This window comes from Eutrigla gurnardus (genome assembly GCF_963514095.1).
Source record: "Eutrigla gurnardus genome assembly, chromosome: 2".
In the NCBI taxonomy this organism is placed as follows: domain Eukaryota; kingdom Metazoa; phylum Chordata; class Actinopteri; order Perciformes; family Triglidae; genus Eutrigla; species Eutrigla gurnardus.
The window spans coordinates 17,348,742-17,361,523 of record NC_139916.1 but is presented as its reverse complement, the minus strand read 5'-3'; the positions used below and the strand labels follow the sequence as shown (position 1 = coordinate 17,361,523).

Below are 12,782 nucleotides of genomic sequence, written 5' to 3'. Positions count from 1 at the left end.
CCAGCAATTCAGATGGATAACAACACTTAACTTCCTCCTGACTCGTTGTAATCCGTGTAATCTGCCCTTTAATCACCATTTCACCCGGCCTTTATTCTAAATGTAGTCCTACTATCGTAATACTCTCCCTTTGATCAAAGACTACAGAAATAGAACCAGTCAGATGAACGAATTGGTGAATAACTACACTACACTGGATTAATATGTGTAGTGTGTAGTAAATTATTTATTACTATTTTGTAGGTGCTAAAGATGGCTCTCTGTTAAACCACACTATGATGAACCCATGAACTCATTAAAGTGACTTATAGGAATAAAACAGCACAGCAAGGCATAGAAGTAATCCCACAGCACATATTTAATATTGCCATGATATACAACAGTCTAGTCATCAAAACACAATGTCACACTTGTTTGTGTGAAGAGGAAAGTTATCAAAATGTTCCATTTTGCCCAAGAGCACGTCATATGAGCAGCATAAACCCACAAAGGCCGTTGCACTCGCCCCCCCCCTAACTTAAGTGAGAAAGCCCCCAGGACACCCACACCACTCCCACGCAGACCGTGTGAAGAACTTTCAATTTCCTTCTCTGACAATACAGATCTGAAGCAAACGTGCGATGTCACAACAGCCCACTTGTTTTCTGTTTTGTTTTGAGGCCCTTCATCTTCCCCAATACACATTTTAACCTTAACGTCTCAGACTGCATATTAAGAGTGTGCTGTCACAGTCATTCAGGTATGTAGAGATGTCAAACTTACAAGATGGGACATGAAATGGTTTTTACTTTCACTTCTCAGCCTGAGTAACTCCATCAGAGGACATTTCTCAAGACAAGAGCAAATGAAAGATTTAAAATGTGGCAAAAAAAAGTGAATAATTATAGTAAAAGTAGATTTCTTTGATTTTTCTCTAACCTTGAACACCCGTTCCCCTTTATAAACTTACAACATCCACGTGAACCTCAGCAGTGAATGTTATTTCGTACTAATGTGCTCCTTCCCTTTTACAGTGAAACCTGAGACAAAATGCAAGAAACTGACTCATCATTCAAGTTGAACATCAACATGAAGAGACACGGATGTCACTTCAAAACTACAGTGCTGCATCAGAATCACAATCAATGATGTAATCAATATACCATTCATTCAGAGTTCCCAATGAATAAACCTAGAAATGAAGTCACATAAAACCATTTGAATGATCAACCATCACAGACATACGACAGACAGACACACAGAGACGGGGAGATAGAACGTCAGTCTGTTTAATCATTTTAACCCTCTACCGCACAGCGTTGCCCTCAGGCAACGCAAAGTTTTCTTAGGCCCCATGTCCAACACAAGTTTCTTTAAATTTTAAAAACCAATCAGATTAGTCAAAGAACTATCTAAGAATAATCCAATCAGGAGTGGGAGACACTGTGATGCATCATTTGGAGGCGGGGAGCTCTTTTCTGACATGCGGCCATCACAGCACATGGTCTGAGAAAAAGGTAAGATTTTTTGTACTACTAAACTTATTTAGACTGATATAAACTGCAAATAAAAAATATGTTAGCATGCATAAAGGTGTAAATAAGCCTTTTGTCGGGTTTTAATTAAGTTTTTTTCATTTAGTTTCTTCAGAAATACAGTTTTTCTATTTGTTGCCCGAGGGCAACGTTGTGCACTAAGGGGTAATTTTTAAAAGTGTATGAGTGAACATTGTTTTGGAGGGGTAATCACATTATTACATGTTTGTTTGAAGAGTTTTAGTTCTAAATGTGTGTTTTAACCAATTTGTTTACTGGGAATAACGCATTTTCACACATTTCGACAGCTAACATGGATGTAAGACAGTTTTATGGAGGGAAAGTGAGGAACCAGCACATAAGGGAAATCCCATCGGAAAGTGAGGACAGTGAGATAGAAAGCACTGATGAGGACTGGACTCCACAGCAAGGTTTGAGCAGAAGTGAAAAAATAGGGCATAAAATATTGTTTCTGTTTATTATTGATCTCATTTTTACATTGTGGAAGTAAACTGCGTTAGTTGAGATGAGGTTCCAAAAATAGGTTTATATTGGTTTATACAGTAGGCACTAAACAAAACAGGAGTCAGATATCAAGCTGTAGTCTTCATATTGTGTTATTAAAGGTAATATTAAGATCAATTTCTTAATAATTTAATATCTCTATAACCTTTCAAGATGGAGAAAGCGAGGATGAAGAGGAAGAGGAAGAAGAGAAAGACCCGAATGATGAAGAGCCTCCTGAAGATTACTTCCAAAAACCTCGATGGAGAACATTTTATTCAGCTACTCCACCAGAACATCCTGAATGGACCGACATTCCTCCTCCACCTGGTGATATTCAGTCTCCTTACCACTATTTCAAATTTATTTTTTCTGATGAGATCCTTGAGCACACTGTCAATGAGACAAACCTGTACAGTGTCCAGGACAATCCTACCAAGCCCCTCAACCTCACAGTTGAAGAACTTGAACAGTTCTTTGGTACATTTACATTTACATTTACATTTACATTTAGGTCATTTAGCAGACGCTTTTGTCCAAAGCGACCTACAATAAGTACATTTGTCAAAAGAAGGAAACAAGGAAACCACAACGAATCATTGCCGATAAAGTAAGAGCTAAAAGTAGAACAAGTGTTAGGTCCTCATCTGAGTAAACTAGTAGTTCAAGAGCAACAGTGCTACGATCAGAGTGCTATAGGTAAGGTTTTTTTTTTTTTTTTTTGGGGGGGGGGGGGGGAGGTCATGCTAGTCGAGGTGAAGTCTGAACAGGTGAGTCTTGAGCCTTTTTCGGAAAATGGCAAATGACTCAGCTGTCCTGACATTAGTCGGGAGTTCGTTCCACCACTGAGGCGCCAGAACAGAGAAGAGTCTGGACTTTGCTGAGCGACATTTGTTTGATTTCAGCGATGGTGGTACCAGCCGGCCAGCTGAAGTAGAGGAGCGAAGTGCTCGCTTCGGGGCATGAGGTTTGACCAGTGTTTGAAGGTAGATGGGTGCCGTTCCATTGATGGCCCTGAAGGCCAGTGTCATCGTCTTAAATTGGATGCGTGCTGCAACAGGGAGCCAGTGGAGGTCACGGAGGAGGGGGGTCACATGGGAGAATTTGGGTAGATTGAAGATAAGACGTGCTGCAGCGTTCTGGATACGCTGCAATGGTTTAATCGCAGAGGCCGGGAGTCCGGCCAGGAGAGAGTTGCAGTAGTCAAGGCGGGAGATGACCAGTGCTTGGACCAAGAGTTGCGTTGCATCCTTTGTGAGGAGGGTCCGAATCCTGCGGATGTTGTAGAGGGCAAATCTGCAGGATCGAGCCACAGCAGTGATGTTGGGGGTGCAGGATAGTTGGTCATCGAGGATTACACCCAGGTTCCTCGCAGTTGACGACGGCAATACTGTGATGCCCTCGACAGTGACCGACAGGTCCATGCGAGGGCAGTCTTTCCCTGGGATGAAGAGGAGTTCGGTTTTATTCAGGTTAAGCTTGAGGTGATGTGCAGTTGTCCAGACAGAGATGTCAGCCAGACAGTCCGAGATGCGAGTTGCAATGTGGGTGTCAGAGGACGGGGGAAAAGAGAGGAACAGCTGGGTGTCATCTGCGTAGCAATGGTAGGAGAATCCATGCGATGTGATAACAGAACCTAGTGATCTGGTGTATAGTGAGAACAGAAGCGGTCCTAATACTGAGCCTTGAGGGACACCCGTGTCCAGAGAACAGGGTTTGGACATAGAGCCATTCCATGTGACCTGAAAGGTGCGATTTGTCAGGTATGATGTAAACCAGGCGAGAGCAGAGTCAGTTATGCCAAGTTCAGCCAGAGTGGAGAGGAGGATTTGGTGATTGACTGTGTCGAATGCAGCAGATAGGTCGAGGAGAACGAGAACGGAGGAGTGGGACGAGGCTCTGGCGTCTCGCAGGGACTCGGTCACTGTGAGGAGGGCCGTCTCAGTGGAGTGAGCAGTCCTGAATCCTGATTGATTAGGGTCTAGGAGGTTGTTCAGCGAGAGATAGGATGACAGTTGGTTGTAGGCGGCACGTTCCAAGGTTTTAGAGAGGAATGAAAGAAGAGATACAGGTCTGTAGCTTTGGATGTCAGTAGCGTCTAGGGTGGGTTTTTTAAGGAGAGGTTTCACGGTAGCTGTCTTAAAATCCGCTGGAATGACACCTGAGGTGAGGGAGGAGTTGATCAGGGTGGTGAGGAATGGCAAGATGTCGTGTGAGATGTCTTGGAGAAGAGAGGAGGGGATCGGGTCGAGGGAGCAGGTGGTGGCACGGTTAGATGTAACAAGTGCGTGAACATCTTCAGAGGTGAGGGGGGTAAAGCTGGTAAGACCATCCGAGTTGAGGGTTGGGGGAGATGTCTTCTGGGAGGGAATAGGCGTAAATGAGGAGCTGATGTCATTTACTTTCTTGGTAAAGTAAGTAGCAAAGTCATCGGCAGTAAGGAAGGAAGGGGGCGGAGGGGTAGGAGGGGTGAGGAGGGAAGAGAACATGGAGAAGAGTTTCCTGGGGTTGGAGGCAGAAGAGTTGATCTTTGCCAGGTAGAAGGCAGATTTAGCTGCCGAAACAGTTGAGGTGAAGTCAGAGAGGAGGCGGTGGTAGTGAGCAAGGTCCTCGTGCTGGCCCGATTTCTTCCATTTTCTCTCTGACGCTCGCAACAATGATCTGTTGGTTCGCAGAGGTTCAGACAGCCAGGGAGGGGGGGGAGATGATCACGCTGGTCGTGAGATAGGGGGACAGAGAGTGTCCAAAGAAGAGGAGAGTGAGGACATCAGGATGGAGGAGGCTTCCTCAGTAGAAATTAGGGAGAACTGTTCTGAGGATGGTAGCGAGGAGATAACAGTTGAGGAGAGAGCGGAGGGAGTGAGGGATTTCAGGTTGCGGCGGCTGGTGACCATTCGAGGCGTAGAGGGGAGGGATGTGGTGGGCTCCATGGGGAGGGAGAAAGTCACAAAGTGGTGGTCGGACACAGTGAGCGGGGTAACAGAGAGTGCCGAGATGCCACAGGATCTTGTGAAGACAAGGTCAAGTTGGTTCCCGGCGCGGTGAGTTGGTGGAGAGGGGGAGAGCGTAAGGTCAAATGCGGAAAAGAAGTCGATGAATTCAGATGAGTGCAGCTTTCCCGAGTGGATGTTGAAGTCACCGAGGACGACGAGCGGCGTGCCATCATCAGGGGAGCAGCTCAGGAGGGCATCCATCTACAGTGGTACAGTGCTGCACATGTCACTGTTTGGTCTCCCAGCCACCCGTATGTTTTGGAGCCACAGTAGCCGTATTGCACATGTTGCTGATGTAATGCCTCTTGCACGGTGGGAGGCCATCAAAAAATGTCTGCATTTCAATGACAATAGCCGTCAGCCCACACGAGACATGGAAAACCTCCCACTGGCCATTCATGGATGAGGAGAAGGGAAGGTGAAGAAATGGAGGTATGTGAAGAAAGTGTAGAAGGGGAGGTCAAGAAATTGATGTATGAGAAGAGAGTGTACAGTGCAATCTGCCTTACTACATGGTTCATGAAGTTTCTGTTTTTTGTTTAGCCTCTTTCAGTCTAGATAGGCGTACATGATATTGATGATATTTACACAATGTTATGTGTATCAGAAGTGTTCTTTTTATGAAATGGTTGTTTATTATTATTTTTAAATATTATGTTCTACTGCTTTCTAAGCATTGTCTCATGATATGTAAATTAGTTATATTATCTGCGATTGTGTACCATTAGCGCACAACGTTGTCCTCAGGCAACAGAAAAATATTTTGGAAAGGGGGGTGTCCAAATATAATTTTTTTTTTTTTCAATAAAATGTCCCCAAATTAATTCAAAAATAGTGTGGAGTATTTTTTATCATGCATCACCAGAATGTGTGCAGTAGAGGGTTTTTAAGGTTCTCCAGAGTTCTTCTTCTGTGGGACAAAGAAGAAAGGCACCCTTAGAAAATACTCTAGCAGCTGACTTGGCATTCATTTTGCTTTATCCTGACGGTCCATCTCTTTGGCAGCCTATTAGAAATACAATAACACTAAAGGCATTAATGAGGTTTGTATTGAACTGCCATACTCAGTTTCCAGCCACACACACTCACACACACACAGTTTCCTACTTCCCCATTCTGTCCATCACGTATCTCTAAATTGAGATTCACATGTTTATTGATTGTCTTCTGCTGCTTCCTCTCCGTAGAGCACGGGGCTGCAGATGGTCCTTGTAGGAAAATCTGGTACATTGTCCATAACTGTTCTTGGGTGGCACTTAAAACGAGGTGCTTGTCAGTATGTGAGTTTGTGTGTTTGTGTGCGCATGTGTGTGTGTCTACATTTGTGAGTTAAGATGTAAAGATGTTGCATTTTAGTCACAGCGTCGAAGGTCTGGCCAAGCTGGGCTCCAGTGACGCTGCAGGGTTCACTGTCCCCAGACTAAAGGACAGACACAAACACAGACATATGCATACGTTGTCACTTTCTGTATATGGAGGTGTGGGTTTCGACAGCGACAGGAAGTCAGTGACTCAACTAACCTTTCAATAATGCTGTTGTTACACTGTAGTTCCCTCACCAGAATCTCCATTTCCTCCTTCAGATGGTGCATCCTAGAACAAAGGGAGATCTGTTATCAGGGCAGACTGGGAAACCATCTTTATCTTGCGCGAACACACGCACGGACACACGCGCACACACACACACACAAAGACAGACACACAGACACTCACACACCTCGACACCATCTGGTCCTTGTCCCTTGGTGCAATTTCAGCTTGTTGTCCTGTACGCTTGGACTGCAAAGTGAACAGGATTCTGTCCAGAGCCTGAGGAGGACAGGTGAGATGTGACTATAGAAATAAAACTCCCAAATCCAACATGAATAAACATCACAAATATCACATAACTATTTTTTTTAAATCAGTGCAAGAATACATGTCTTTGTGCATCCTGTTAACTTTTATAAAAAGTTGACCTTATATTGACACTGCTCACTCATCTCCAGGTCTGCCAACAAGCCTGTAGAGAAAGAGCTGAAGTCCTGCATTCGGGTGTGCATCTCCAGTAAAACACTGTGGAAGGGAGATACTTCAGTAAGTCAAAGCTACCGCCTTTAAAATGTGCCGATGGCATGCAGAACAGAGAGAAAACCAATGAGAAAAATGGACATTTCATTGTTGAAAATGGCTCAAAACACCATCTATTGTTTGAAATCAGTCCTAATTTTACCAGGTCAATTCTGAGAGTTGAACGTTTGGGACTAATCTTTGTCATGAAATAAAATTATGTTAAAACCCTCTAATCAGACACCAGATACCCGACGGCTCATTTAAAGAAGACAGTTTCTTAATATGGGCTGTGTTTGTTTCTCCGCATATTGAGCGTTTGATATTTTCACACTATTTACAAAATATGGTTTAAAATGAAAAAAATACATGAAAATCTCACTAGTTAAAGTGATAGTTGAACAACATTTTTTTTTTATTCAAGGTTTAAGTTACCAAACCTTCACCGTAACAGTTGGTGGGCACGTGACATAGCTCCAGCGGAGCTCCAGAGGTGTTCTATTTTTTTCATGCATTTGGAAATCTCAGGGAAAAAACAATCAAATTTTTCATTTTCGATTGTGCAAAATAAAAAATGTAATTTTCAAAATGTATTGCTTTATCCAAAAAAATACTGAAGTAGAATACAATTTATAATCTCAATATAACTTGTTAAATAAGTGTGAAGTGAAGATTAATACTTCCCATAAATGTAATCTGTTTGAGGACTGTATAATGCCTCCTGTTCTCTCTAATCTTGTTCATACATAAGCTTCCATCATCTGTGTGAATGGATGTCAAATCAAACAAACCTATATCTTATTGTAAATACTCATAGTGTTTGAATCGGCTGTGTATTCGGAGAGACTTGAGAGCCTCCTCTGACCTGCTCCACGTCCTTATCGAAGCCAGCAGCTCTTTGTATCTCGGCACGCACTCCTCTCTGAGGAGAGATTTCACTCGCTTAATGTGGGACGACAGGTGGATTCTGGGATGGAAGAGTAGCAAGGAGATTACAGGAGAGCTCAGAATAACATTCATTACAGGCTGTGTGAGAAGGACAGCAGCTGTGTGGGCAAATACTCACTTCTCAAACTTGTGGATCTGCTCGTCATTATAGGCCAACTCTCTGGTAAGAACAAGAAAACAGTGAGGTATTGTCAATATTCACATGTACAAAAGGAGTGATAAAATACAGTACATACCAACAAAAAAACATACATACTGCCAATTTGTCTGTCTTTACGATAATGCTGATGAATTGCTGTTATCTTCTTCAGCAGCATCTCCATCTTCGGACAGCTGTGGGAGGCAAGAGGTCAGAGTTCAAACACCACAAATGAAGGAGGCCACTCTGAGGCTTTGAATCTCTGCGTGTCTGGAGCACCTCTTGTCATTGGCCAGCGTCTCTGCTAGTTTGGCCTGTTCTATCTGCAGATGGTCCAGTCGGTTCTGAAACTCTTGGATTCCTGCGGCGTATATAGGCAGGTGCTCTCGAACCTGTAGAGACAGCAGCCACAGACTCTGACAGCTGCATCAACAAATCTACCACTAAATGAACGGTTCACAGTCCGTAATCCTGGATTAGATTACACTTATTCAGATTAAATGTGTCTTGAGTTCAGCAATGTTGCACCTCTGGTGAAGGATATATTAGGGCTTACAATACAGTATCTGCAATGTCATAGGTTTGAATGGTGCATAGAATCATAACTAAATTCTCTTTTTAACAACATGTTTGGGGAAGAGGGCTTAAGTAGAAAAACATGTTTATATTTCTCAAAATGAGGCATTCATGAAAGTATCATTTTGGCATTTGTACTAGAATAACGACAATACTCAATACAATACCTACTTTCAATAGTGAGGTAATTTATCCCCATAAGTACATTTATACAAGCCAATAGTTGACCATCAAAACAGGTCTGCTTTGCTACGTACCGTCCCCTTTCTTTATGATCTGCACTTATACTCATGACTGAAGGAATAGTGGCATAAAAATACAGAAAAATCCACAATCTATTTCCATCAGTCCATCAGTGATACTTCTTCATGACCCTACTCACCAGATGCAACTTTTGCCTGCTCGCAGTTGAACCTTGGTGATCTGAATCATATTGGCCTCTAAAAAAAACACAAACAACAGATAAGTGGAATAGGAAAAAGGAGGTTACATGCTGTATTATAACAATCCACAAAATAAGTTGATAGCAGTTCTGATCAAAGAGTGAGCGATCTAAAGCTACATCACACTCACAGTGGCAAATTCAGCCTGAAAAAGTACAGCTCCATTTGCCTAACTGATGTTATAAAACACATATTTGTGCATTTCAACACTCCCAAGTGTGAGATCACAGATTTCCTTTATCTCGCTCAAAAAGGTGTGTGGATAAACTCACAGTGTTTGAGTCCTGTGTTCTGCATTGAGGCAAGACTGCAATCTAATGGTGATCATGCCGATACTGTGCATTGCTTTTTCACACTCTCGGCGCAACCTCATCCTGAGGAACGATAAGAGTGAGAGAGGAGGGGAAATTAACAGGAGAAGATGGTTAGCTCGAGTAAGTTCATAACCTCAGCATTACTTCAAATAATCACATGTAGCTGTAGTATCCTTGCAGCAGCAGCTCCCGGTGTGTGTGCAGCAGCTGTACTGTCCTCAGATACTGGTGGACCACTCCCATCATTACCTGCAGAGAAGAGGGGGATTAAAGGAGATCATAAATAATGTATTCGGTTCTTATAATACATCAAATTAAAAGAAAAAAATTCCACATAACATTATGAATGCCTAGCTAAGAAAATCAAAGAAGCAGCAGTACCTTGGAGTAGTTGTAGTCTGCCATAACGTCGAACCTAGATGGGATAACTGGAGTCTCTGCTGCAGAGTAGAGAAAAAGAAAATACATCATTCTAACGGAAACAGTGTGTCCAACTATGTGTGTGTGCCTTGGTATTTATAATTGTATGCACACATAATTTCAAATGTGATACTCTCCTTTGTAACCAACATTCACCATGCACTCTTTTGTACATAATTTCCTTATAATTGGGTTTGGCATTGACATAAATATTACTAAACAAAAGTGGCATGAAACAGCTGATTCATAAAGATATTTAAGTGTTGTATGAGTATGTGTGATGCTGGAAAACACCTCATGTCAAAGCTCTCTCATATCTCCCCAGGGGAAAATCAAAGAATGAAGAAAAGAGGAACTGTAAGACTTAACAGGAACATATCAAAGGTGTATTTTGATCGTCTCACGTTCTCTAAAGGGCAGGCTGGTAATTTCTTCAGGCCTACAGCTGAGCAGAATGAGGGGCGCATCAGGTGAAGTACGCGGGAGGTTGACCACCTTCATGTTGCCCTCCAGGGGGAGGTCGTGACCGAGGTACAGCAGATGCTGCAGCTGAACTTCTATGCCGGTCTGAGCAGCCACCTCCTCAAAGAATGCTGACACCCTGAGGGGAGAAAGAGCATTTTTGTCCGCTCGACTATTTTTTTTAAATGTCAGGGCTCATTCTGCATCCTGACTCCATTTTAAGATCAGGGTCAAAGCTCTTGGATCACTGCTACAACTGTAATTCTGCTCAAAGGGACATCAATATCTCAATATATAATATATATATATATATTAATCGATCAACTATCGATTAATCATTAATCGATAGTTGTTTCATCTTATCGATCGATGATCGATTAATTGATAAGCGGCAATTCTTCTGAGAAGCTGAATTTCCCTCTGAATAGGTTCTATCTACTGTATACGTAACATAAAATGCTATCTTCCTTATGATATAAAGAAAAATGCAACTCATAATTTGAATAATTTCATTTTAATGCATCAATTTGGTGAATTTTGAGAACCAAAATATGATATATCAATTACTGACCAATTTCTTACAAACTGCTGGTTCTGATACAAATGTTGACATACTAAATGGGGTTGAGGAGTTTAAGCATTCAAGAAAAGATGAAAACAAAAATGACTAAAACACAGTGCTGAGTCTTTAAACTATTAGTTTATCATGACTATTATTAGTAGTAGTAATACAATATAAGTGGGTGACTATTTCTCAGCCTTACTTGGTGTTCTGGTTTTGACTGAAGCCTCGTTCACATACGTCGCCACTCGCCCATCTCTGAGCGACAGCTGTCAATGAATGTGAATGTGTTCTAGCGGGATGTGGCCAGGACAGGCGATGCGATGTGGGCGGGGACGGAGAGAAAATAATGTAACTTTTTGCGATGCGAGTGAAGCGAGTACCAAATCGGGAGAGTTGCCGCTTGAACTCTCCGCCGGCGGAAGTGAGTTTTTTTTTGCCAGCGAGTAGAATTAAGCGAAAAAGCGATTGGCGGGCGAGTAGCGACGTATGTGAACGGGGCTATACGCGCACGCACTGTCGAACTCGCCAGCTGAGGGGGGGGGGGGTCGGCGCGGGGGAAGCCTTGCCATGGCGACGGGGGAAAACAGAATGTTGTCGTCAGAGCCCTGCTTCGTGAACGGGGCTATACGCGCACGCACTGTCGAACTCGCCAGCTGAGGGGGGGTCGGCGCGGGGGAAGCCTTGCCATGGCGACGGGGAAAACAGAATGTTGTCGTCAGAGCCCTGCTTCGCTTGTTTTCGCGCATTTGTAGCGTCAAGCCATATATATATATATATCAGCTGGTATAGTACAGTGGTTATGTTCAGTGACTGGAACACGGGAGAGCGGGGTTCGAATCCCGGTCAGGACATCATCCAGTAAGGGTCCTTAGGCAAGACCCCTCATGATATACAAGCCTACCTCAGGCAGGAGTGAACACAAAAATAGTCGTCAGGGTCTGTTGCTAGGGGGAAATTGATGAGGAATGGGCTACTGGAACAACGACACTGGATGGACAAGGGCAGAAAATCCAGAGTTGTTGAAATGTGGGACCATTTGATGACAAAGAGGCAGCATCCGTATCTACAGCAACAGCAACCATGGAGATGCTTGGGTACAAGGTGGGCTTGGGACATGCCCACCAAAGCAAGGATAGGCCGAAGGAGGGAGAGGCCAAGAGAATAAACCATTGGATAGGCCGAAGGAGGGAGAGGCCAAGAGAATAAACCATTGGATAGGCCGAAGGAGAGAGAGGCCAAGAGAATAAACAAGAGGAAGCCTTTTTCGCAAAAAGGCACCCCGTATGACAATAAATCACATGATGGAGGGAGATAACGGAGGCCATCACAGCGCATACTTTTTCTCATTTGTTATTTTTATTTCTTATTAAGATGGAGCTCTGTGTTTACATTTGCACAAACACTAAAGCTTAAGTTAAAGCTGGAGTTCAAACGTTTACCAGACATTTGCACATTCTTTGTGGCTTATTATTTATTATATTATTATATGTTCTTAAAATAATGTTATGCTGCTGTGAGAAAATTCAAATGTCACTGATATTCACTAAACATGCACACAACGAAACTCTGGATTTGGAGGACTACTTACTTTGACACTTGAGTGATTGTGCAGTGACCTCGCGGCTACAGGCGTCACACCAGTCTCGCGTACAGGGCTTGGACTCGAACCGGTGTCCTATGGGTTCTCTCCCTGTGGAAAGATGGACCAGGCCTCCCTACGGAGCGGCTCGGTGCGTTGGAGACGTACTGATGCCCGCCGTGTCCGCTCCCGGTGTCCCGTCTCCCGTGTGGCGCGTCTTGGTACAGGTGCGCCCCTTTGTGTCCATTCGTAACAGCTCCGTTTGACATGACATTC

The 12,782-nt window shown here is 43.4% G+C and overlaps 2 protein-coding genes across 2 annotated transcripts in view; one reads left to right on the top strand and one right to left on the bottom strand.

The window, feature by feature from the left end:
- The window catches only part of foxp4 (forkhead box P4), a 390,233-nt gene that overhangs the window by 72,517 nt on the left and 304,934 nt on the right, over positions 1-12,782 (top strand). The gene's annotated exons all lie outside the window — the stretch shown is intronic.
- Positions 5,721-10,579, bottom strand: LOC311027580 (inhibitor of nuclear factor kappa-B kinase subunit epsilon-like; the record flags this gene model as incomplete). Its single annotated transcript, XM_084031650.1, has 14 exons — positions 5,721-6,431; positions 6,533-6,604; positions 6,729-6,820; positions 6,970-7,066; positions 7,926-8,027; positions 8,127-8,166; positions 8,265-8,341; positions 8,427-8,539; positions 9,106-9,163; positions 9,439-9,540; positions 9,638-9,729; positions 9,862-9,920; positions 10,305-10,534; positions 10,575-10,579. The coding sequence occupies 14 exons, from the start codon at positions 10,577-10,579 to the stop codon at positions 6,368-6,370; spliced, it is 1,203 nt and encodes a 400-aa protein (XP_083887776.1). The 3' UTR covers positions 5,721-6,367.